The sequence below is a fragment of the Artemia sp. Qi Xiang Cuo genome, chromosome 5, assembly GCF_049724085.1.
Source record: "Artemia sp. Qi Xiang Cuo chromosome 5, ASM4972408v1, whole genome shotgun sequence".
Lineage (NCBI taxonomy): Eukaryota > Metazoa > Arthropoda > Branchiopoda > Anostraca > Artemiidae > Artemia > Artemia sp. Qi Xiang Cuo.
The window spans coordinates 78,926,051-78,950,696 of record NC_142798.1 but is presented as its reverse complement, the minus strand read 5'-3'; the positions used below and the strand labels follow the sequence as shown (position 1 = coordinate 78,950,696).

Sequence of the window (24,646 nt, the reverse complement as noted above, 5' to 3'; positions counted from 1 at the left end):
AACCAGTATGCATGTATGTATGAAAACTGTATGTATGAAAAAGTATGTATGAAAACTGTATGTATGAAAAAGTATGTATGAAAAGTGGTTGTTCTGTGGATCGTCCTATCTTTTATGCGTCAGGCCTTTCCCTTACTGTTACAAAAAATTTTTTTTTGCATGCTTGACGAATGATCCGTAAAGTGCAGATACCGATCTCATGATTCTCTGCCTTCGGCTAGCAGCGCTATGCTTCGTTGGGTGGTAAATCATATGACGCTTCGATTATTCCCCCTCCTAGATTTCTCCAGGTACCAGTTTGGAGCTGGGTGGACTCTGGACGACCTTATAGAGTCACGCCGCTGACCACCGTCCCAAACCAAATGATCAGTCACACCAGAACTCGATCAACTGTGTTGTTAAGTTGTCTCGATCAACTGTAATCAATTTGTTGTTAAGATAAGATAATTCATTTGTCAAATCAAAACAGAAAATTTCTGTTCAAATCAAAACAAACAAATCAAAACAGCTACTGCTTCGACTACTATTGCTGTTACTACTACTACCATTACTACAACTGCTTACGACTGCGACTACTTAAGACTGCATTCACATGTGACTCCCACTGCGAATACTCGCAACTGCGACAACTTGCGACTTTGACCACTTGAGAATGCGGCAGCAACTACTTACGACTAACACTACTTGCGATTGCAACTTCTTATGACTGGAACTACTTAAAATTACTACCTATTACTTATAACTGTAACTGCAACCATTTGCGACTGTGACTACGACTACTTGTGAATGCGAATGCTGATGGCTATGACTGCAACTACTTGTGGCTGTGACTACTTGCAAGTACAACTCCTCGCAATTGCAACTACTTGCGCCTGTGACTGCAATTAGTTACGACTATGACTGCGACTAACATATCTTGTTACTACAACTACAAATACTTGCGATAACATATACTTGCAACCGTGATTACTAGAGACTACGAGTAGCTGTAACTGTGACTGTCATTACCTGCAAATGCGAATGCAACTACGGGTGACTGGAAAAGCGGCTACATGCAACTGGGACTGCGACTACAATTGCGATTACAACTACATATGATTACGACTATTTGAGATACTTCGACTGTGACACCTTACGACAACTGTAACTACTGAAAACTGCAACAAAACAGAAGATTTTTGCAGCACCAGCTAAGAAAACCACTGAGGGCTTGTTGTCAGCAGGTGGGAGTCTTCTATTCTACATGTTCTAAAAATATTATTTTATATTTACTAAAAACATTAAAAATTATAATCTAAATAGAACCTAATTTAACTCCTTAGAAACTCTGTTTCCTTTTCAAAATCTCAAAATTTTGAGTAAGAAAATAATTGTTATAGTTATATAATTATACTGTTTTGAATTTCTCCTTTATCTTCTGCCTTAGAGATAAACTGGTTTTGTTGTGAACAACTTCGTATAAAAGAAAAACCTAACCTCTTGAAATTGGTAGAACAAGTTTGATCGAAGAAATAAATTGTAAATGAAAGATGATCCAAAAATTGGCCACTCGTAAAATTTTATTGTTTGTTTATAATACCCTTATTATTATTAATCGTAATACGCTAATACGACTGGAGACTAAAAAGATTTCAGATCAGTTAAAGGTCAGGCATAGAAAATTCTAAATCAGTTAAAGGTCAGTTAACGGTCAGTGTGAAAAATACGTTAAAAAAATTTATACTATGTTAGAGTCACGTCCTTGTGCTTGTTTATGTTGGTTAAAAGTAAAAACAAGAAGTATGAAACCCCTATCATTTTGTCAAGCCATAAGAACCTTTCAGTCCCTCTTCATCTTACCCTCCCCCCTCCCCCGCCCTCCAAAAAAAATTCAATTACTTTAAAAAAAGAGGGAATAAAGAACAAAATGAATGTCACAAATTTTAACTGGAGACAGATCCCTCTCGCTCTTTTGCTTCACTTTTAAGTTTTTCTTTCAATTCTGCATTCTCAGCTAATAGCTTCACCTTATACAACTGCAGCTTTGCTACTTCAACCGCCTGCAGCTTTTTATCTAACTGCAGTGTTGCCACTTCCAACGCCTGTTCAGCGGATTTTTGTCTCTAATTTTTTATACCGTTCTTCAAACGAGTCATCAACTTCCCTGAGTTGACGGATGTCTTCTGCTTTGATCATTCCATTTCTTTCATCATTAAAGGTCAGATTAGTTAAAGGTCAGGCATGGCGTGTGTTAGTTTATCTCATTTTCTTCCTTTGTTTCAACCATTGTTTACCGCGTGAACAATGGTTGTGTTAGTTTATCTCCTTTTCTTCCTCTTATCTGATTCTTTCGTTGATAATGTATTTTCTGTTTTGCTTTCTTCCTATTTTACTCAACCATTGTTTACGCGGAATCCCGCGGTTTATATTAAGTACCAGGGGACTGAGCTTCGCTTGGTGAAGCGAATTTTAGAAATAAAAATGATGTTTTGTGTATTCCCCTGGCAGAAAATTTTCCTGAACAATTCCTACCTGGGAAACTATCCCTATGTTTAAAATTGAGCTGGCAAAGGAAAAGTAGGACAAATAAAAAGACTGAAGAAAAGAAGGGGTCCTAGAGTATTCTAAAATACAGGTAGAATAGATTGCGGAGAATATCCTTATTTTTATATTTTATTCATTTTAATTCTTCTTTTCATGTTTTTGGAGGCTGGGGAATGTGTTATTATAGCAGGTATGATAAAGGTTAAAGAAATTAATTTGCTTGCTTATTTGAAACTATTTGAAAGCTTTGCTCAGTGAATATTGTCAACCATCACATTGACAGTTAGTATAATCAGATGTGTCAACAATAGATAAATATAATCAACATTTAGGTTGATAGTTGGCTTGGTTCCGGTCACCTAATCTCAGCTAGTACACGAAATAAATATATTAAGGGGGCTCGGTGGGGGGAAATTTGTGGGGCTTTTTCTCACATGTGTTTAATTTTTTTTTCTTGTAGTGTCTTCAGTTCGTCCATCGATACTATAAAGCAGCATATGCATTTGTACTTAACGAATTGCATCCTAGGGAATTATGCTCAACTATTGGACTCTGCAAAGGGAATGTCCTCGATGTAAGTTTTGTTTTTTATAATATTTACTAATGAAAATCCTTTACATCATTGACTTTGGTAAAATAAACATATGGATTGATTAGGAGGCGTCAATTTCCGAAAATAAAGGGAATGGGGCAAAGATTTTTTTCTCATTTTATAATTGAAGATACAATTGAAACTATAGGGGGGGGGGGTGTTTAGTCAATGGAAATACCAAAAAAGACAAAAATATTTTTGTTTTGATGTCCTTGCAACTTTCAATGAGTTTGAGAGTTTTCCACTAGATTACCAGTATTTTAGTGCTTTTTACTGTTCTCATGTCAGGTTAGGTTTCTTTTTTTTTTTAATCTCAGACTAATCTGTTTCTCCAACAAAAAATTTTTTTAAATACACACAATTCCTCCCTAGACAAGTCCTCTGATTTCTGTGTTTTTATTATAACGAGTATATAATGGCGGAGTATTTAATCTCCGCCATCTAGAATAGGTAGAATAGATGGCGGAGTATTTAATCGTTTCATGTAATTACTCGTAGTAGTATATAATGTAGTAGTATATACTCGTACGCTACGTTATAGAGTGTCAGGTTATCTAACGGGCTCTGCGATGCATTAAGAATAAATTAATTTCTGTTATAGTTTCTTCTAAGACATATGCGTCACTTGTAATGATTTGGTGTTAAAGTAAAATTCTGGATTCCAGAAAGCTCAGTACTTGTAACAAAGTTCGCTCTCAGGTTTATCAAACTTTTGGCGATGTAGTTAAATCGTATAATCCTTAAAAAGGAAAAAAACAAGATAAAATGCTATATATTTGCTATATTAATATGGAGTTATGGAACAAAATCGTTTAACATTAAGACTTTTACAAGTTACTATTTCCAGTGGGATTTTTGTATATGAGCAGGGGATTCGAACCCCCCAAACCTTCAAACTTATCTAGTAAATTGAAAATTTTTAATAGTAAATTTTTAGTAAATTGATTATAAAAGAATATGAAACTATTACATTTGGCCGATTAGAATCAACTCAACTATTAGTGAATGACTTGCCATTCAAACACCGATTCTTGTCCATTGTGTTTTAAGTCTTCTGAGTTGTTGCTCGAAGAAGAAACAGAAGAAAAATTCTTTTCAGGCTGTAAGTTTGAGCTTTTAGAGACAGAAAAATTCAAAATGAGAGAATTTCGAGCTCCTTTTCGATTCGAGTTAAGATAGGTAACAGATAGAGACAAGAATTTTAGGGCGGGGGGGGGGCATTTTTTCCCCCACTAGATTTTTGGAAATGTTCTTTTTTGGCATTTTCATTACAAATGACTTATTTTTATTTTGAGTAAAAAAAAAAAAAAAAAAAAGTGCCTTCCTCCCCCTAGATTCGAAAAACACATTTTCGCCCTATCCCCTAATTTCTGTGAAAGAGAACAGATAAGACTGAGACATGAATTATGGATTGTAATACAATAGAAATAAAAATATAAAACAAAAAATCGCAAAGAAAGGAAGAAAACGACAATTAACAGCCAGTGAAAAAATTGAAAAATTATGCAAATATTTCGGTCAAGACCTCCGCTTGACCGTCCTCAGTGCAGAATAAAACTGATAAAAATATAAAAACCAAACCTTAAAATAAAAACACCAAACTAAAATTGGACGACCCTTTCCTAGTAACGGTGGAAGGGTAACTGAATAAAAAACAAGTTTAAATGGCATTTCAGAATTTCATTTGGCGTAAAGCACTTTTAAAGGCTGATCTCTTTCGAGTTTGATTGTTATCGGAGACTCTATTCGATTGCACAATATAACTTTGTGGATGTATGTAAAAACGATCAGAATTAATAATTTTGTCATAAATGGGACTTAACGGGGGCAACGATGGAGGCCTCGTCAAACAAAATGAAATGGTGTGGACTCTCGTACACATGTTGCGCCAAGGCGGAATCAAAAACCTCAGGCCTTTGGCGTAACCTCATTGCCTTGTCGATTCAGAACTTGTGCTCAGATAACCTCTCCCCCAATTGCTGTTGGGTTCTACCAACATAAAAACAGCCACAAGAACAAGGAATTTTATAAACACCACTACCCTACTAGAAATAACGAACTACTAGAAACCACTACTAGAAATAACGCTTTGCACAGGACAGAACTTGCGAGATACAGGGTTTTCAAGCTAAAAACGGCTAGATGTATGGACACGGTCGTATTTTACCCCAACTTTTAAACCAAGAATTCTTTCCAGTTTAAAGGTTTTTTTTTTTTTTTTTTTTTTTTTTTTTTAGGGCTGAATTACTGAAGTTTGAGAGTCTGACTTAATAATACTGCAATATTTTGTATACTTGTAGAGATCAAGGCCGTATACAGGGTTTGGGGGGGGGGAGTCAGAGGGTTTGAACCCCCTCCCCCCAGAAATGTTCTTCCGACTCGTGGAAACGTAATAAAATGAGTTTAAACAAATGTTGTATGCGTTTTTTAAGTTTTTCTTTGTAACACCCCCTCCTCCCCTGAACGAAAATCCTGGATACGATCTTGGTAATGATACTTAGTGTAGCGGTTTTAGCCTGTATCTTACTTAATTTACTGTCTAGCCAAGCGAATTTTCTTCATTTTGTGTTCATGCTTTACAAATTTAAAATATTTGCCAAGAAAACGCTGCCTTTCTGTGAAAAAGTTTATCTTAAATCGCTGTGTCTGTTCAGCACTTAATTTTGAATGTGATGATATGAAATATTTAATAATCATAAAAATCTGTACGAACAGTTCCATAATCTTCATCCTGGAAGCTTATTATCGCTTATTCAAGTTTGAAGTCGAATAAAATATAGTTACTGCGAACTATGAACTCAGTGTGTCGGTAATTACAGTCCTTAAGTATAGGTAAAGGGTAGCTAGGTAGATGTGGGGACTGTACAATTCCTTGCTGAATCAAAGTTGGCCTCCGGGGATTGTAGAAGAACTATCAAGTATGTTACAGCAATGCTTGTCATAGTAAGCAGCGTTGTCGGTGATACTGAATACATTCCAAAAGGCATGGCTCTTGGCGGAGTTGATTGTATAATGGCCAAAACCATGTGAAATGCCTTTCGATCGGATTCTCCTATGTTGCTCCAGTTTTCGGAAGCTTTTGTCTTTACTACGCTCTGAAATAAAGAAGATTATTTGAACATTAATTTCAGTACATATCCCTATATGGTTTAATTTTTACATATCCCTCAAGATACAATGATAAAATGCTATGATAAAATGTAAGGAAGGAACTCCTAGCCCCATATATAGCCCTTTAACGATTTAACCTGTTCAATCCGGTCCTGATAACGAGTCCAATAAAGAAAGAAATAGGTATTTTACTAGCTACCAATCGTTGGCATTATCATGAGCAATCTGGATTACCGATCTATATTTTCAACTGTAAAATATACTTTCAACTGTAGTAGAAAGTGGTCCCTTGGAATGTGGCTGTGGCTAAAAGGGGCAGATTTCTTTATCAGTGGCTCAAAAGAGAATATGTTACAAGACATAGATTTTAAAGAAAAATAGAAGTCTGAAGTCGCCGAAGTATTGGAAGGAAGAAAAAGAAGCCTCACGGACGAAATTTGTCTTCAAAATAAATTGCTATAAACATGGATCTCGTCTTAATTCAAAGTTGGATCAAATTAGTTCCTTATCTGATTTGTGGATTTTTGTTATTGACGATGGCTTCCACCTCTAATGCTGTTAGGATAGAGTCGCCACATAATCGATCAATCTCCGTATGTCACAAAGAATACAATCTCCATTCTTTGTCAAGATATTTTTTCAAGGCAGCTATTGCTTTAAGTTATGGAAAATAATCAGGAAATAATAAAAAATATGTTGCAGGCAGGTGATGCCTGAATTTTATATGCTTCTGTGGAGCATGCCCAAAAAAGAATTTTTTTTTTGGGGGGGGGGTGCTCTTATTTAATAGTGGATTTTACTAGAGTTATCACTTTCAAAACTCGACATTTTTGTGGCACGCCTACTCAAAAAAACAAAAAAAACAGGAAGAATTGTTTTTGGGTGCTTTTTAACTGTCGAAAACCTCTAAAACAGGGTGCAACAGGGGTGTGACCTGTCGCATTGCAGCAAGCCAATCACTTTTGATCAAAAGTGGGGGTGCCCACTTTAATTTACCTACACCAGGTGGCGCGTGTCAAGCGTAACGGAAGTGTGCCAAGCGTGGCGAAAACTATTTCAAGCGTGAAAATGTTGTACCAAGCGTGGTGGAACTTTGCGGCGCACGTAGTGTTTTGAGGTGTACACCGGGTGGCGGAAAGTGGGCGCCCTCTCGGAACTGCCGCGCCATTTCAAAACCAGGTTAACTAATTTTGAGTGACAAATCCAGACTAGCAAGGAAATGCGATTTCTGGTGTGAAAAATTATATCGCTGTTTAAAAATCTAATTTATTTTTTTTATGAGAAATATCCAACCAGTAAAAGGAACAGAAAGTTTTTGAGTCACAGTTTCTACATGTAAATTCTCTGTTTCTCAGTGGTATGATCGTGATTGAAAAATAAATAACTAAATTAAATAAAATTAAAAAAAAAGTCTCTGCGGTATGATCATGATGAAAAATAACCTAAACCGATAAATTAACAGCCTTGTTTAATATAAGACGAAACCCTGGTAGACATTTTTTTTATATTTTAAACAGCAATAGTAACTGTACTACCCATTAACTGATGTAGGATTATGTGGAGCGAAAGAAATTTATAATTTTTCTTTAAAACGTAAATATACCCCAAAAAATATCAGAATTCATTTTGAAATCTTCTTCTGCATGTGAATGATAGTCGTACCCAGCCTGTAAAAGAACTCACTCTGACGGCCTTTCATGATTGTCGATTCTCATTTGCTAGTTCATTGACTTCTGTTGCATGATATTTTTTTTAATTTATTAATCAAGTTTATTTACATTCCTTCGAGGCTTTCGATTTTTTCTCTTTTTTATACCATTCATCAATTTGGAGTAACCATTATTTTTGTTTACTTCTTTTTTTGGTTTCCTTTCGTTATGAAATAAACGGATTTACTTCAAATACATTTGCATTGAGTCTATGATTTTGATCTTATTTTTTTTATGCCTTTTCATCAACTTTAAAATCAGACTGCTACTCTTTGGGGTTTTCCCCAAGGGGTGGGGCAATTTCGCCTTTCTTTTCAATTATTTAAGGAAAATAGCAGAAAAGGGCATTTTTAATTAAAATACCACAAATAAGGTTTCAGTCAAAATCTAGGGTGGGGGGCTGAGGAAGGTCTGTCACTCCTTGCGATTTTCCCCAAAAATTTAGGATTTCGGGCCTGGGCTTGGTATCTTAGGCAATACTTTTCTGATCACTTGATAAGTTGGGGGTTTTATGCATCACAAACGTATAAGACTCCCATAACCTTGTAGCTTACTAATAAAACACTCATTTCCCACAATTTTTCCACTTTTAAAGGCTGATCGCTTTCCAGTTTGATTGTTATCGGAGACTCTATTCGATTGTACAATATAACTTTGTGGATGTATGTAAAAACGATCAGAATTAATAATTTTGTCATAAATGGGACAGCCCAAGGCTCATCCTCTTCATCCCCTCCAAAAATCTCCTTTTTTAAGACCCTTAACCCTTGTATCACACGTTTGTATCACGAACATACTAAGGCTCCTTATACGGCATCACAAACGTTATAACTCTTATAACGTTTGCATCACAAACGTATAAGGCTCCCATAATCCTATTCCTACCGAAAAGAATGTATTCTGAAGGAAAACAAAGGAAAAAAAAAAAGAAATTAAAGGAAACGTATAAAAAGAAAGGAAAGGTTTGCCAGTCTTAACGTTGACTGAAGAAAACGTTATTAAAGAACAGCAACAATAACTATAAGTTTGGGACCTTGGGAAAAGTTTATGTATATTGTATTAAGCGTTACCATCAAAATGTATTTCAATTATATATTTTATTTAATGTCTCGAGACTTCTTTCGAACTTATGGGATTATACACAAGTGAATTTTGGGATAATGACTAATTCTTAGTAGCATCCCTGCTTTAAGTAATCTTTTATTTTTGTTTGCAATTCCTTCGTTTCCTTGTTTGTTATTTTTTTTTTTTTTTTTCCAAATATTTTTAATACTGGAGATATTTGCAATTGATAAATCAAACTTATTTGCATTCCTTCGATTCTTCCAATTTTTTTTTTCTTTTTATACCGCTCATCAATTTTAAGTAAATAGCGACGAACACCACACTGCCCTCCCGTCATAAACATCAACAACAAGTTGAACAATAGGGAATTCTTTTCACAAGACGGTGGAATTCTATATTTGATTGTCGACCCTATGTCCAAGGGCTGTCCTCAGCAAAATATAAATATATCAAAGAAAAAAGACTTTTATTAAAATATAACCTAAATTATTATTATAACTTATATTAAAATATAAAACTAAAATGCAAATTTTTAAAGCATGTCCCAGCATCGTTACTTCAGTGAAGTTCAACCAGGATTCAACTCATGTCCTGGTTGAACTTCGTTAAATTAAATTTAATAAAGTATATTTTAATGGAAGTCTCTTTTCTTTTATATATTTATGTTTTGCCCTTGGACATAGAGTCGAAAATATTCATTCAAATATAGAATTCCACTGTCTTGCGAAAAGAATTCCCTATTGTTCTACTTGTTGTTGATGTTTATAATTTTAACTTACCATTATTTTTGTTTATTACATCTTTTTTCAGTGTTTTTTTTTCTCTTTATAGAGAATTCTAAATATAATTATGAACGTGCTTGCGTTTCATCTGCACTTCTGGTCTTGTTTTTGTCTCTGTTCGTCAATTCTTGGTCAGCCTTCTTAAGACCATAGGCGGGTGTGCCTTGTTTGCCTCTCATTACAGGCAATCTAACGGTCTTATGTCAATTTTTTAATTCTTGATCAATATGCCTAAGACTCTAGGCAGGCATGCCTTTCCAAAAACTAACCTGACAAGTATATGTCCAATAAGAGAGTCATGCATACTCCTGCCATTTACCCGTGCCTCAATTACTTGGACTATCTGTCTTGGCTTTTCTCTGTCTACAATTAACCAGCGTCTTGATGCAACCTACGCAACCTATTGCAAAATACTTGATAACTTCAATTCAATTTAATGTGACAATTTAATTTTGTTTACAAAACGTTCGCTTCCTTTTTTGCGATGTTTTTTTTTCTAATGTTTTTTTTCTAATGCTTTTTTTTCTAATGCTTTTTTTTCTAATGCTTTTTTTTCTAATGCTTTTTTTTCTAATGCTTTTTTTCTAATGATTTTTTTTCTAATGCTTTTTTTCTAATGCTTTTTCTTCTAATGCTTTTTTTCTAATGCTTTTTTTTCTAATGCTTTTAACCTCGGATTTATAAATCATTATCTTTAGGTTTGTAAATCAAGTGTATTTACAATCCTTCGATATTTTTGATTTCTTCCCTTTTATACCATTCATCAATTTTAAATAACTATTATTTTTGTTTACATATCTTTTTTCTTTAAGTTTATTTTTCCTTTTACGGAGAAGAATTATAAATCAAAAGCGTTTGCATTTCGTCTGTACTTCTGATCCTGTTTTCGTTCCTGTTCATCGATTTTAAGTGACCATTAATTTTTATTTGCTAAACGTCCATTTCCTTTCTTTATGATGGCGCTTTCCCTGAAAGACAGGAAACTAGGTAAAAGCCCTTAGAAAAAAATAAAAAACATAATAAGCATGACAGTTTGAAAAGCATTGTGATAGAAAGAAGGTTGCATTTCGTTTGGCCGTTTGCCTCTCACTCAGACTATCTGTCTTGACTGTTTTTCCATTTAGCCTCTCAACTTTCAATTAGGCTCTCAACTTTTTTTTATCATAATTCACCAACTTGATTTTAATTCAAAAGTATTGCTTTATGCTATGATCAATGATGTATTGTTGATTAAGACAATGAAATTATTCCTTATTTAATGTGGGGGGGGGGGCTGGCTGTACTGCACCCCAGGGGCGGAGAGTGGGTGATTGCTTGGTAGTTTTTCGGGAAGAATGAACACCGATTTGCGAGTTCAAGACGAAGATTTTTGACCATAATTTTATCGTCTCAAGTGTTTTCTCTTACCTAGTCCTTTTTGTACACTAGGGTCCCCTTGATCCAAGAACTTCTGGGGGTTACGATTCAAAAAAGTCATTCAGCCATTCATGATCTACACACCCGACCTTGTTGTGTTCCTTTTCATTGATTCCAAGTAACTATTTATTTATTTTTAAAAGAGGTCCGTTTTTTTTTCTTTTTATGATGGTGTTTTTCTTGAAAGACAAGAAACTAAGTAAAAGTTCTTTTAAAAAATTGTCGCATGATAAGTATGACAGTCTGAAAAGTATTGTGGTAGAAAGATGATTGCAGTTCGTGTGACACTTCTCTGCCGAGAAACATGCGAGAAGATAACTCTATAGTTAAAAATCTTTTTGTTTTGAATTCATAATCCCGTATTTCTACCTTTTCTTCTCGCAAAACTGTCGAGAGAACGCCCACTCTCCGCCGCAGGGGGTAGGTTCTGTTCGTCCTGTTCGTTTCGATAAGTTCTGTTCGTCCTAATTTTTGATGTTCGTTTTAATATTTTGCAATGATGAATTCCGAATCTGTGATCATTGCAGTTCGTGTGATGGTTATCTGCCGAGAAACACGGAATTAGATAACATTGTAGTTAAAAATCTTTTTGTTTTAAACTCGTAAACCCGTGTTTCAACATTTTCTTCTCGCAAAACTGTCGAGAGAACGCCCACTTTCCATCGCAGGGGGTACAAGCCAGACAACCCTTATCATATACAGGATAGGTTCTGTTCGTCCTAGGTTTTGATGTTCGTTTTAAACTTTGCAACGATGAATTCAGAATCTGTGATCGTTGCAAAACAGGCGAGAAGATAACATTGTAGTTAAAAATCATTTTGTTTTAAAGTCGTGAACCTGTGTTTCCACGTTTCTTTCTCTCAAAACTGTCGAAAGGACATCCACTCTCTTCCACCTGCGGTATAAGGCAGACAACCTTCATTATATACAGGAAAAGTTCTGCTCATCCTAAGTTTTGGCAGTCGTTTCAATACTTCACAACAATCAGTTCAGAAATTGTGTGAGGATAAATTTTTGATGGGATCTTAGTTTATGTTCCTGAACTTAACTCTCGGCTACTCTTGAGTAACTCTGCCCTAGTCTCACGGTAGTATCAACAAGTATATACTCTTCCACGTGTTGGCTGGAACGTTTTAAAGTAATTTTTAGAGTTGTTGGGAATAAGGGTAGCAAAGACTAAATTTCAGTGCTTAAAACAAGCGAAAAACAGCATTGCCGAGATTAGAAATCATGAATAAAGTACCTGAACTTAGAACAATATAAGAAGTTAATTATTTATATATTCAGCTTTCATCTATATATTTGCTCACGTATTCCATTTTTCTATTATTTTTTTTTTCATTATTAATCGGGATGCCTTTCCGTTGACGCCAGTTGCTTGAAATATGTCGACGAACCATTTACTATCACCAACTCTCCAAAAGAGGACAATTGGTTTGTCTCTTTTCGCTGCTAAGGTCTTAAACCCCAACTCCTGGGCTAATTTCAGGCTGCCTTCCTCGCCATAAGTTGGGTGCAATTTATTTTTGTGTCGATATTTCTGAAATTTTACCAAGCCAGAAAAAAATTTACCAAAATTACCAAGCCAGAAAAATGTTCAAAATTTTATACCATTCAAAGACACTATAAATAGTTATGTTTCAGAATTTTATTGTTTAGCATCAGCAGCAAACTCATGGAACTTAAAAGCAACAGTTTTCTTTTCGTTTTTTTTTTTTTAGTTTTTTTTTTTATGGCCAACGTTAAAATTTCGAAACTGGTAAAATCAAGGATATAAGGACCTATCAAGGATTTTTCAAGCATATGCAGCGTGTGTACACTGTAAAAAATTGTTTCTCTGTTTGTGAATCAATTATATGATTAATTTGAGGTTAAGAAACTGGCTAGTATTTTTTGCTGCACGTTAGTAGAACGTATTTTTTTTCATTAATGCAGCGTGTGTACATTGTAAAAATTGTTTTTTCTGTTTGTGAATAAGGAAACCTAACCTCATAGACCACTAAACGAATATACTCACGTTCAAAAATAACATGTAATTCGAAGCTTAGCATACCCAATTTCCGTGTCTGAAACCTCTCTAATGTATTGCTATATATTATGTATGCTATATATTGTTAATGTAAGATAATCAAAGATTTTGATGTCAAAATGAAATTGACTGTGTTTTTAGGCTAAATGCGAGAACACTAAAGATCCTCTTTAGCACCAACGATGGTAAGATAAGATTTATTGCTGAAAAACGGCTATCACAAGCCCAAAAGGGCCGAATTCGTATTTTAGCGTCAAATAAAGCGAAAAAAGAACAACAAAAACAAACAATCAAAAAACAACAGAAAATTATAAAAGGGTCAATGTCAAATACATAAAAATGTTAAAAACAAAAACAAAGTAAACTCATAAAATTAGAAGGCCAATGTCAATTCAGCAAAAATGCAAAAAAAAAACGAAAACTCGTAAAATTAACAAGGGCATAAAGTAAAATTAAAACAAAAACATAAGTTGGTTCGTGTCTAACAAACTTAAAAATATAAAACCTCCAAATTTGCAAAATGGACTTTAAAATTAATAACTATCAGGTCAAGAGTGAGTGAGGGGGGGGAGGCAGCGGAGATTCACTGGTTGAAAATGTCAACTATGTAAGGGATACAAGTTATTCTATATCTTTCAGTGCAAACTCTTATTGGAGCAATAAGGGGGATTTTTGTTGACACAGAACGCGGGAGGCGGGGTCGAAGGGGTGAATATTGACCAGGGAAAAGGGGAGGTGTTCGAAGGTTATGAAGGGCATTGTTATCAAAACACAAGGTAATTTTTGCTCTCATTTACTTAAGGGTGACAATACTAGCTCTCCTAAGAAGGGAAATATAAGGTACTTTACCCTCATTGAAGATAATTCTTAAGCACCTTTTTTGGACTGCCTCTATTCTGTCCGACAATTCAATAGAAGTGCCAGGATGCCAAACAGGACAGGCGTGTACTCAAGGGTTGGGCGTACAAATGACAGGAAAATCCTCAAACAGTGTGATTTAGGGCATTTAAATTTTTTGAGGAGGGAAAATGCGGCATTTGTACGTTTTAAGATGTCACTAATATGACAATCCCATTTTAAGTCGCTTGAGATGGTAACGCCCAGTAATTTCATAGTGGTAACAGACATTTCAGGGGGGATTGGACAGGAGAAAGAAGGGGGAGTTTTAAGGAAATTAATAGTAAGAACAGTTGACTTTAAAAGGTTGACTTTCATATCATCAGTAAAACCTTCGGCTGATATAGATTCCAAGATGTCCATTGGGTTGCTTTTTGAATTTTTGAAACATGTCTCCAAGACAGTTAGATCATCAACGAATTTCCATCTATCTGTTAAATAAACATCAAGGTTGTTTATCATTGTAAGAAATAAATTTGGACCTAAGAGGGTTCCTTGGGGCACACCATTATAAATTGGGAGGGGATCAGAATATACATTCAGGTGTTTGCATAGGACAAAGTCGGCACTACTATGCAGTTGTTGGTAGAATCGCTGTCTTGGTGCAGCGTTTTGATTTGGGGAATAATAGAAGCAGCAAAACACAATCAAATTAAAGGGGCGTGGTAAAACTTTGGGGCTTACATTTGACAAAAGGATGTCATCGTTATCTGAAACGTTGGGAGTGTGAATTAATTTACGAAAGGGATAATTATTTACAAATAATAGTATTCCACCTCCCTTTTTACCTAGGGATCGATCATGAGGACGAAGTCATATGAATTGGGAGTAGTGGTGTTGGTGCATCACTGGTGCTAATATTTAGCATCACTGGTGCTAATAATTTACATTAGAAGTCAGGCAATTATTCCTACCATAAAACGGAGATGAATCCTATTACGATATTCTCATCAATTTGCTTAGATATAGGATTAGAAGAGAAAGAAGTTTGATTCGATTAGTTGGCTTAAAAATTCATTTTCAATTAACAAAAGTAAGGTCTTAGAAGTCTGATTAGCCAAGAAAAGGATCTACCGTCTGCACCAAGAAAGAGGAATTTAGATGACTTGAGCATAGCCTTATGTTTATGCTGGGCCGTTCAAGGCGGGAGGTGATGGTTCGTAGGAAGGGGCCAAGATTTGCTTTAAAAATGCGTTTCTGTTAGTCATTTGTTGGTTCACATAACTTTTTCATAGGTTTGAGCATAGAGAGCAATTTTATTCTACGTGCCAAAATCCCTAGGAGCGGACCTTAGTATATCCGCTTTTTTTTTTTTTTTTTTTTTTTTTTTTTTTTTTTTGAAGATGTGCCCCCTTCCCTAACTGCAACCCTTCCTCTGCCCTCAAGACGGACAAAACAGCAAGTTTCAAGTAATTTATTAAATAGTTAGTAAGGAGGAAAGAGAAACAAGACACCCCTGGCTGGGCAAGTTTTGTTTTTTAAAGACTAATTGGCTTATAAAATTGAAAGGGCAGACTTAAGTTTTGGACTTGTACGATTTTGTTGATAATTTTTGTTCAATAGTATGAGAAAAAAAGCATTTTTAGGCCTCCTGGGACGTAATTTCCTAAACGTTTTTATCCATTGACTCTTAGTATAGTATTCTAATTGTAGGTTATGACTTAAGTTTGATGTAAGGAATTACTGGTTCTATCTCCATCCCGTCAACTCCTGTTTTGTTGCTTCCCCCTCTGTACCCTTTTCTTTTTTTGTTTTTTTTATTAGGTAATAAAATTGCCATCAATATTTATCCCCTTAAAAAAAATTATATTTCTTCCTGTACTAATGACAGATGTTTTCCCTTGAGATATAATGATAAATGAGAAAAATAATAATGAGATTGTCATGCTTATTTTTGCCATTATTTTCATGAGAAAAAAACTGCCAAGACCTTCCAAAATGGCTCAAGTGTACTGAATTATTTTAGTTGCAAAAGAAGTACGTAAAAACCGTAAAACGTTACGTGAACATAATTTTTCCTAATATGGCTGGTTACTTGTCCTACAATTATATCAGGAAGTTGATCAGGATTTTCCTGCTGAAGAGAATGAAATGATTGAAGATTTCTTCTTTTTGGATGATCACGATGAAATTCGGTGCAGTTTTTGTAAATCGGTACCGAAAACTGGAAGATTTCTCAAACTTAAATCGGCGCCGTTTTCTTTGCAAATTGACGCCAATTTGGTAAATCGGCGCCGAAAAAGCAAAGTATTGGTCCCGGAAGTGTGTGAAAAAAGGGCCTAGCCCAAAACAAATGGCAAGAGAAAGGATTCTTTGACTACCCGACTCTGACAAATGCGTTAATTCTAAATATGCAAAGTTTGCTCATCTAGCTGTTTCACAAACATGTTTTATTTTAGGTTGAGGTTGATTTTGAGTAGGTGAAATTTGTGTTTCAAAATAAAGGCGTACAACAACAGAATTGATGTCGAGGAGAGGGTAATAGATCACGGTGATTATGAAAAATCACTTTTATTCGTACACAAAATTAAAACTTAGGTTTTCTGAGGTTGAGGTTGATTTTGAGGAGGTGAAACTCGTGTTTCCATATAAAGGCTTACAACAACATAACTGATGTCTACATTAAGGTACTAGATCACGGTGATTATGAAAATCACTTTTATTTGAAAGTAAAATAAAAACTTGAATTTACCTTTTTAGGTTGAACGATGAATATATAGCAAACTACTATTAAACTTTAAATTGTTGATATGAATCGTATCATTTGCAGAGAAGACATAGTGGAAGAGACGGAAAAGATCGTTTTGGAAAAGAAAGGTGCAGACTCGGTGAATGAAACTAGTCGATCAGGAAAGCGTGACGATTTCACAGCAGTTATTGAGGATCCTGCCCATAAGTCATGTAGGTCTAGCTTCACAAACAAGAAATCTATTGGACAGTACTTTTCATGTTTGTCGCAGGTGAAACAAACTTAGAGGCAAGAATCTTCTGGTTATCTGGAAACTTCAACTTCAAATCCGATTGTATATTATTTTCGACATGTCTTGGAAGTCCCGAGTCTTACATAATTTGTCCAACGTAACTCATGAGTGCGTGGAAACCAACCAGCCGCAGGAAGATTTTTGACTAGATTTGTATCCATATCGGCAGCAATAATGGTAAGAGCTCTCCAGTAAAGGGGCTGATCCAAGGTCAGTACTGGAGTCGCACCGTATCTGGAACACTGTTCGCAAACAAAGCTGATTATGGAGTAAATACAAATGGGGTCTCTTATCTATCATTGGTATGAAGAGAATAGAGGCTTTCTCCGTGTAAGAGCCTGACTGCGTATCAACATACAGCTCGCTCATAGCTCCCTGCCAGCTAGGTAAGGGTGCAGGAAAAAGTCTGGACATCTTCCATAGCAAGTCGAAAACTTTTAGAGATCCAGAATTGAAGCTCGTGGTAGCAGATCGTACAGAAGGTTAGGTTGTCCTAGTGTCTGTCTGAGATACTTAATGTGAATTCTGTTCGGTTCAGTTATCTGCCTTGACATAACAGACTCTCTCCTCTTTATATCTGTTGAACACCTCAATAGTGGCGTCAGAGAAACAATAATGCTCATACTGTGAAAAGTGTCGTTACCATTAAGGGTTCGGACGTTGTGATCGACGTTGCTAGCTATGTGATGCATTAAAATAGCACTAAGCATGTCAATTGGAAAGCGGCTACTTAAACTGATGATGCAACTAGACAGCTAGTCCAATATGAAGAGGTATTCTGATTGCCCTTGGCCAAAGGCTTGTAACATGTACTGACCTATTGACTCAACCTTCCTGTCTGTTTTGTCTCCTACGAACAGTGTTGAGAAAAGCCGCAAAGATGAGGGTATGTATTTGATGTTGTCTGTTATCTCCCCGAGGTTTTCAGAATTGAGGTCCACATCCATTTGTTGTTTAATACCTTTGGCATCAATTTTGATTATAGCTGCTTCAGCTCAGGCAATACCTTTCTAGTCCAGTTCTAAGTGAAAAATTTTTGGCTTTAAGTAATACTCGTGAAGAATGGCATGAGCTGTTCTCTTAGCGTAATGACGTTCTGTCTGCTGTTTATCTATGCAAATACTGCTCTTTCACTAATTCTCTCCCGCATCTTCTATTTCATGTATCTTTCACTATATCCAGAATCCTCTGAATCGCTCATGAGCTCGTCCATTATACTAACAATATCATTCAATTTTAGTTGCTCATCATCGTTAGTCCGGAAAAACTCGATAACCTTCTCCAAATTATCGTTCCGATTCAAGTTCAATGGTCAACCAGATTTTCGCTTTCCAGACTGTGAAGGAATTCCGCTATACTTGCTGGGGATATTATGTTCCTTTGGAAAGTTTAAGTAGCAGGATTTGTGGTAAACTACATTAGCAGCGTGTAGATCGAGGGTGGCTGCGAGAATTCTAGTCATCACTGCTTCTGACCAGTCATCATTTCTCTTTCCACAAACCTCTCTTAGTGTATTTTAAAAGTATCTTGTTCTAACCTTGAAACTGTCTTCTCTCATCTTCATTCTGTATAAGGTAACTGGTGTAGAGCAAGCGACAATCAAATTTGAAGTTTCTATTTAAATCGGCAGATTCTCGTCTCTGACTTTGTTTCACCTGCGACAAAAATGACAAGTACTGTTGAGTAGATTTCTTGTTTGTGAAGCTAGACCTTAAAGTCATAACACCTTAAGGACCATAAAGTCTTTAAATTCTTAGTCTTTTTACACTTTAAGGTCTTGTTAGAACTTAAAGTCTTAATCATTTGACGTCACTCTTGTTTTAAAATAAAGCTCTTTACGAATTTTCTCAAACTTGCGATCCGTACAGATCGTTTTTTGGCCAGAAAATCTCTGGATGCCAATTTCTCAAAAAAAAATATGGAGCCGTTTTCCTGAAAAACACAAAAAAGAACGAAACGTAAACACATATATAATTATCGCTCGTTTAAAGAAGTAAGATGTGTATTTTTTTTCTCGAAAACGGCTCCATATTCTTTTAGGGAAATTGGAATCCTGGGATTTTCTGGCCTAAAAAAAACGATCTATACGGCTAAGTATAAAATACCGAGTATAATTAGTCTATTTACAAAAGGCGTTTTAAGTTGTTTCATAATGCATAGAGGACAAATGAATAACCTTGACCATCAAATATGACAAGACCAATCCGAGCAGCTAAGACAAAGGATATTCAAAATGTCTAAAGTAATGAAAAATAAAAATGAAGAACAAATAAATTTACAGTTAGAATACTTGCGTCAGTGACAACGGGTCAAAAAGAAAAATGAAGAACAAAGAAACCTCTGGCTCGAAGATAAGCGGCAGCAAGAATTCAAACGAGTAAAAAATAAAAGTGAAAAACAAAGAAACATGTCGTTACAATACATGCAACAAGGAGGAGTAAAACGAATTAAAAAGGAAAGGGAACAGCAATCAAATATGCGGCTAAAAGATATGCCACAGAGAGAACAAAGAAATATGCGATTAAAGGATACGTGGCAGCGAGAATTAAAAGCGATAGCGAGAAGCGAACGTATCAAAAATGAAGTGAATAACAAAGAATCGTGCTCTTAGAAGACAAGTGACGGCGAAAATCATAACGAGTCAAAAATGAAAGTAAAGAAGAAAGAAATATTACGTTAGAAGAACAACGCCATCACAATCTTCGACGCCAACACAATGTGGCGCAAAACCTGTTACAAGCCTACAAAGATGTTATAAACTACGCAACTGTTGATTACAAGTCTGTGGGACCCTTCAACATTATGTTTTCCCTGGGAAGCCCTCCCGAGGAAAGAGTATTTTTTCCGAGGAAAGAGTAGAAAAAAAGTAATTCATTTGGAGGTTGCTACTTACAACGAGAATCAATATATACAAGCTTTTCCGACCTCAAAGGTCCGGCCTCGAAATCGACTACAATTTTTTTTTCTTCTAAAATTGGTATATTGACATATCTGGCCACAAAAACTATCTAAAAAGGTCACAACTTCAAGGAAGAAATTTGTACTTTTTCCTGGGTGGTTTAATTGAACCCATGGTGACACCATGACATTTAGAAGAGGCTCACATCATCTACATTTAGAAGACAAGTGACAATGATAATAAAAATATACAAGCCATCCGTCCCTAAAAATCGGCTAAACAGTTTTTTTTTTCTCTTAAAACTGGCAAATTGACATTTCTGGCCATAAAAATGATTTAAATACATCAAAACTTTAACGAAGAATTCGTATTTTTCCCAGGGTAGTTTTATCGAACCTATGGTGACGCTATGACATAAAGAAGAGGCTCATATTGTTTGCCGTTAGAAGACAAGCGACAATGAGAATCAATATATACAAGCCATCCGTGCTTCGAAGTTGGCTACAGTTTTTTTTTTTTTTTTTTTTTTTTTTTTTTTTTTTTTTTTTACTTCTTAAAACTGGCAGATTTACATTTATGGCCACTAAAACGATATAAATAGGTCAAAACTTTAAGGAGGAATTTGTATTTTTTATAAGGTGGTTGTATCGAACCTATGATGACGCCATGATATCAAGAAGAGGCTTACATTGTTTACGGTTAGAAGAGAAGTGACATTGAGAATCAATATGTAAATATATATATATATATATATATATATATATATATATATATATATATATATATATATATATATATATATATATATATATATATATATTACATCTGTCACACTTGTCATGTAGAATATTAGTAGAGTAGAATAGAATATTTTTATTTACAACACATACATAAATAAATGTCATAAAACAGCGCACATGCCTGAAACGTGAAAACACGTTTCAGGGGGGGGGGGGGTAAACGTTCTTCCAGATTTATATGTATATAACTATACCAGGACATGCCTAACTAAGTTTACTCTTTTTTTTACCTGGGAAAACGTTAAAGGTCATTAGCATAAACAAAATTTGGGGAAAAGGGAGGGAGAAAGAAGTCTCAGATGTGTATTTGCATCAGTACGTGCTTAAATAAGTGCACACTCACCAACGAAGTTTACATACATAATCTGATTAAAATTAAATAGTGCTTTGCAGGTACAGAAAGCTCTTTTCTTTTCTTTTTTTAGTCGCGAAACTAAAGGCCTTGGCAGAATAAAGCTAGGCAAAAAAAGAGCAAGAGAAGGATCGGGGAATGTGGATGACAAGCTTCTGGGTGATTCCCACAAAAGTCAAGATTCCTGCGGTTTCTCTCGTAATCGCCTATGCTTAAATTTTAATTTTAATTTTTTGCAAAAACTTGGAAACTGAAAGTACCAAAATACAAATTTTGACAAAGGAACTGTAAAAAGAAAATGACATTCTAACGATGGAGCTTCACAGAAATTTGGCAAATTGAATATATATGTTAAGAAAAGAAGTTAGAAAGTAAAAAGAGAAAAAGAAGTGACATTGAAAGGAGAAAAGAAGGTACTATTGACTGATAATAAATATCCTTTTTTGGGGGGGGGGGGGTATAAAAATTTTGACACAGAAACTTCAAAAAGAAAATAATATTCTAATAATAGAGCTTCACAGAAACTTGTCAGATTGAATGTGAAGAGAAGAAGTTTGAGAGTGAAAAGAGGAAAAGAGAGTTGCATTGAAAGGAGAAAAGAATGCCCTATTGATTAATAATAATTTTTTTTTTTTTTGTGGACTTGCGGCATAAAAAAGAATAATGGAAAAGAGAAGAATTATAAATACCTGGAGGTTTATGCTTTCCACAACAAGTTGTGAGCATAGTTTGTTGAAATACAACATTCTTAGAAAATTCATCACGGCATGAGCGGTGTAAGTTAATATTGACGGTGTTGGCATTATCTTCCAAAATTTCAGCTCCCCATAAAAATTTGCACAGAGCATCGCCAGAGATGTGGCATCATTTGCAGCTATAACCCATTGAAAAATGTCATTCCATCTTGCTGTCAGGTCAGTCACAAAGTTTATTCGTCTCCAGAGGAGCAGTGCTTGACCGCTGCTTGAATTATTTGAATATCTTCTTTTTCTTGTGCAAACACAGTAGCGATCGTCAAAGAAATTATGGTCGAAATAAGTTGTAGCATCTTTTAAGTTCATGGCTAAATCATAATAAATTGAACCAATACCAATGTCACAGAAATAAATCAATATCCAGAAATGTATAGTCTCTATTGTGACTACAATAAAAATAATATATCGTGTAGTTGGATCGTTGCCAATAACAGAAGAAAAGATGCTGCTACTCTGTATCGTCTCTGAAATAAATATAACCACCCCCACAAAAGACACTAGAGTGAACACAATATACATAACGGTCATCTTATGAAACAACTTTGTGAACTGCTTATTTCGGCAAGTGGGAAAGCCAGATAGTACCTTATCCCATTCACATACTAAGCTGGAGATCTTTTTTTCATTTTTTAGCAGTAAAAAATTGCAAGTAAGTGACGGAACTATGTGAAAACACCATGGTGTTATTTGTACAATTTCAGCGACGGTGTTTCCATCATAGACTACACCTTTTGTGAATATATATAAGCATAAAGAAAAATATGCTGACATTGAGAAAAACACAGTAGCTGGTATTATATAAAGCAATGGGCTCTTTTTCGCTTTCCACTTTGGTAGGATTCCCGTATAATACGTTATATTTTCGGCTACTCTGAATGTGTAAGCCGAATGTTTTCGGAGCCAATTATTTTGTGTTCTTTGTGTTGTTTGGATATTCTGGTCCTCGCAACCTTCTATGTATATTTTGATCTCTGGTAACTCCATAGCTAATGTTCTTTCTGGTGGGCAAGTCACTCTTTCAGTTGAAAACTTTTAAAACGCTTGGTAGCATACCTGAAAAATCTTAAAAGATGAGTCACCGAAAAAGAACGATTAAAATAAATTATATGCGAATATTTGAACATATTTTCATTGTAACTGGGATACATAGCTAAGTCTGGGGTATTGCTGGCAAACTATGGACCAGAGCCTTTCATAAGAAACTTTTGCAAAATATTTAATAACCATTTTCTGATTTTCAGGGAATGCCTGAGCTGGTACGGACCCTAATATTTTGCCTTCTATATATTAGCACGCTAGACTTAAAATGAAAATATTTTTGACGTCTGATTGATGTTCGTCATATAAAAGGCAATAGACTCCAGAATATGCGATGGAATAAGGCTTTCTCTTTGTTATCTCAGCCACTGTATTGACGCCTATGGAAAGTATGGGTGGAACTACATCATTTTTTATTACGTTAACAATGTTTAAGCGGTTCTTACAGCTGAGGTCGGTGGGGGGGGGGGGGGGCATTACTGACATACTATGGATTGGAGCCTTCATTCCCATCTCTCAGCTGGAAAGCGACAATAAAGAGAGGGAGCTATGAAAGGATTGAGTAAGATTGACGTAGAAAAGTGGAATGTAAAGAAATAAAGAAGTGATTCCGGAGTTTAACCACATGTTGACTAAATTACCTTTTGCAACCATATGAATGATTACTGAAGTTGTATGATAAACCATTTTGTTCATTGGTCAACGTGAAATCTTTTTTCCAAAAGTGAATTCTACCTCAATCTTAACTAAGCTTAAGAACTGAAATTAATGGTTCATAATCTCAAAATAAATACGTATTTATTGAAGACTGTACTTGATAGGCATTTTGATTTCGTTTGGAAAAATTGGCTTGAAGTTAAAAAAAAAATATTTAAAGTTTATTTGGATGCTCGTAGATGTATGGATCAATTCTTAAATAATTATCGATTATTGTTTCTTACATTTGTTATTTTATTATTTAAGGATCTGTAACGTATGATTTCCGTATGCTATGTAACGTATGCTTTCCAGAAGCTGTTGAGTGGATATGCATGTAGATGATGATCATTGATCCTTTCATTTTTTGGCATCAATTGGTCTTTAGCGATGCTAAAGCCTACCCTGTGGTCTTGTGAAAGGTTGCCAATTTTTCAATATATCAGTGTAAAGTGGGGCAGACACGCTCAGAAACCGGTTTTATACAGCTGTTCGTACGACATGGGAAATGTATACCTCTTGTTGAGTTATTTAAGGTACTTGTCCATTATCCCGACTACACTCAAGTTCTTGATCTGAATAAAACCGGTTTTCTATCTGCATTCGGTTATAATTAGCTTAACATGAGTGAGATAAACTACTATGTAGGCATATTTTAATTAAATATTTAATATATGGAATTGGTTGGGTATTTCACATAACGCGTTCTGGGCGGCCTGCTTTCCATAATTCTCTGTTGTTGTTACCATAATTTTGCTTCTGAAGTACTATATTTTCATCAGATTTTGATATATTTCATTATGATTAACCTAACTTGACTTCTTGAGTGTGGTTAGGGTATTAGATAAGTACCCAATTTAATTTTTTTTTTTTTTTTTTTTTTTTATTACTATGCATGATGCTTAACGATATAAGAAATTTCTCACCTTAACTTAGTTGTCTTAGTCATTTTTTGTCTGTGACAATACAAATTGTACTGAGAATTGTGGTATCATTTGCTT

At 35.1% G+C, this 24,646-nt stretch overlaps 2 protein-coding genes across 2 annotated transcripts in view; one reads left to right on the top strand and one right to left on the bottom strand.

The window, feature by feature from the left end:
* The window catches only part of Sap-r (prosaposin), a 217,850-nt gene that overhangs the window by 46,213 nt on the left and 146,991 nt on the right, over positions 1 to 24,646 (top strand). Inside the window, exon 8 of the mRNA XM_089089955.1 lies at positions 2,984 to 3,097. Coding sequence (XP_088946081.1) covers positions 2,984 to 3,097 — 114 coding nt within the window. The remainder of the gene's footprint in view (positions 1 to 2,983; positions 3,098 to 24,646) is intronic.
* Positions 4,602 to 24,594, bottom strand: LOC148952577 (uncharacterized). Its single transcript, XM_089089025.1, has 3 exons — positions 24,572 to 24,594; positions 21,846 to 22,964; positions 4,602 to 6,210 (listed from the first exon to the last, which is right to left on the bottom strand). Exons 2-3 carry the CDS (start codon positions 22,893 to 22,895, stop codon positions 5,959 to 5,961), a joined length of 1,302 nt encoding a protein of 433 aa, XP_088945151.1. The 5' UTR covers positions 22,896 to 22,964; positions 24,572 to 24,594; the 3' UTR covers positions 4,602 to 5,958.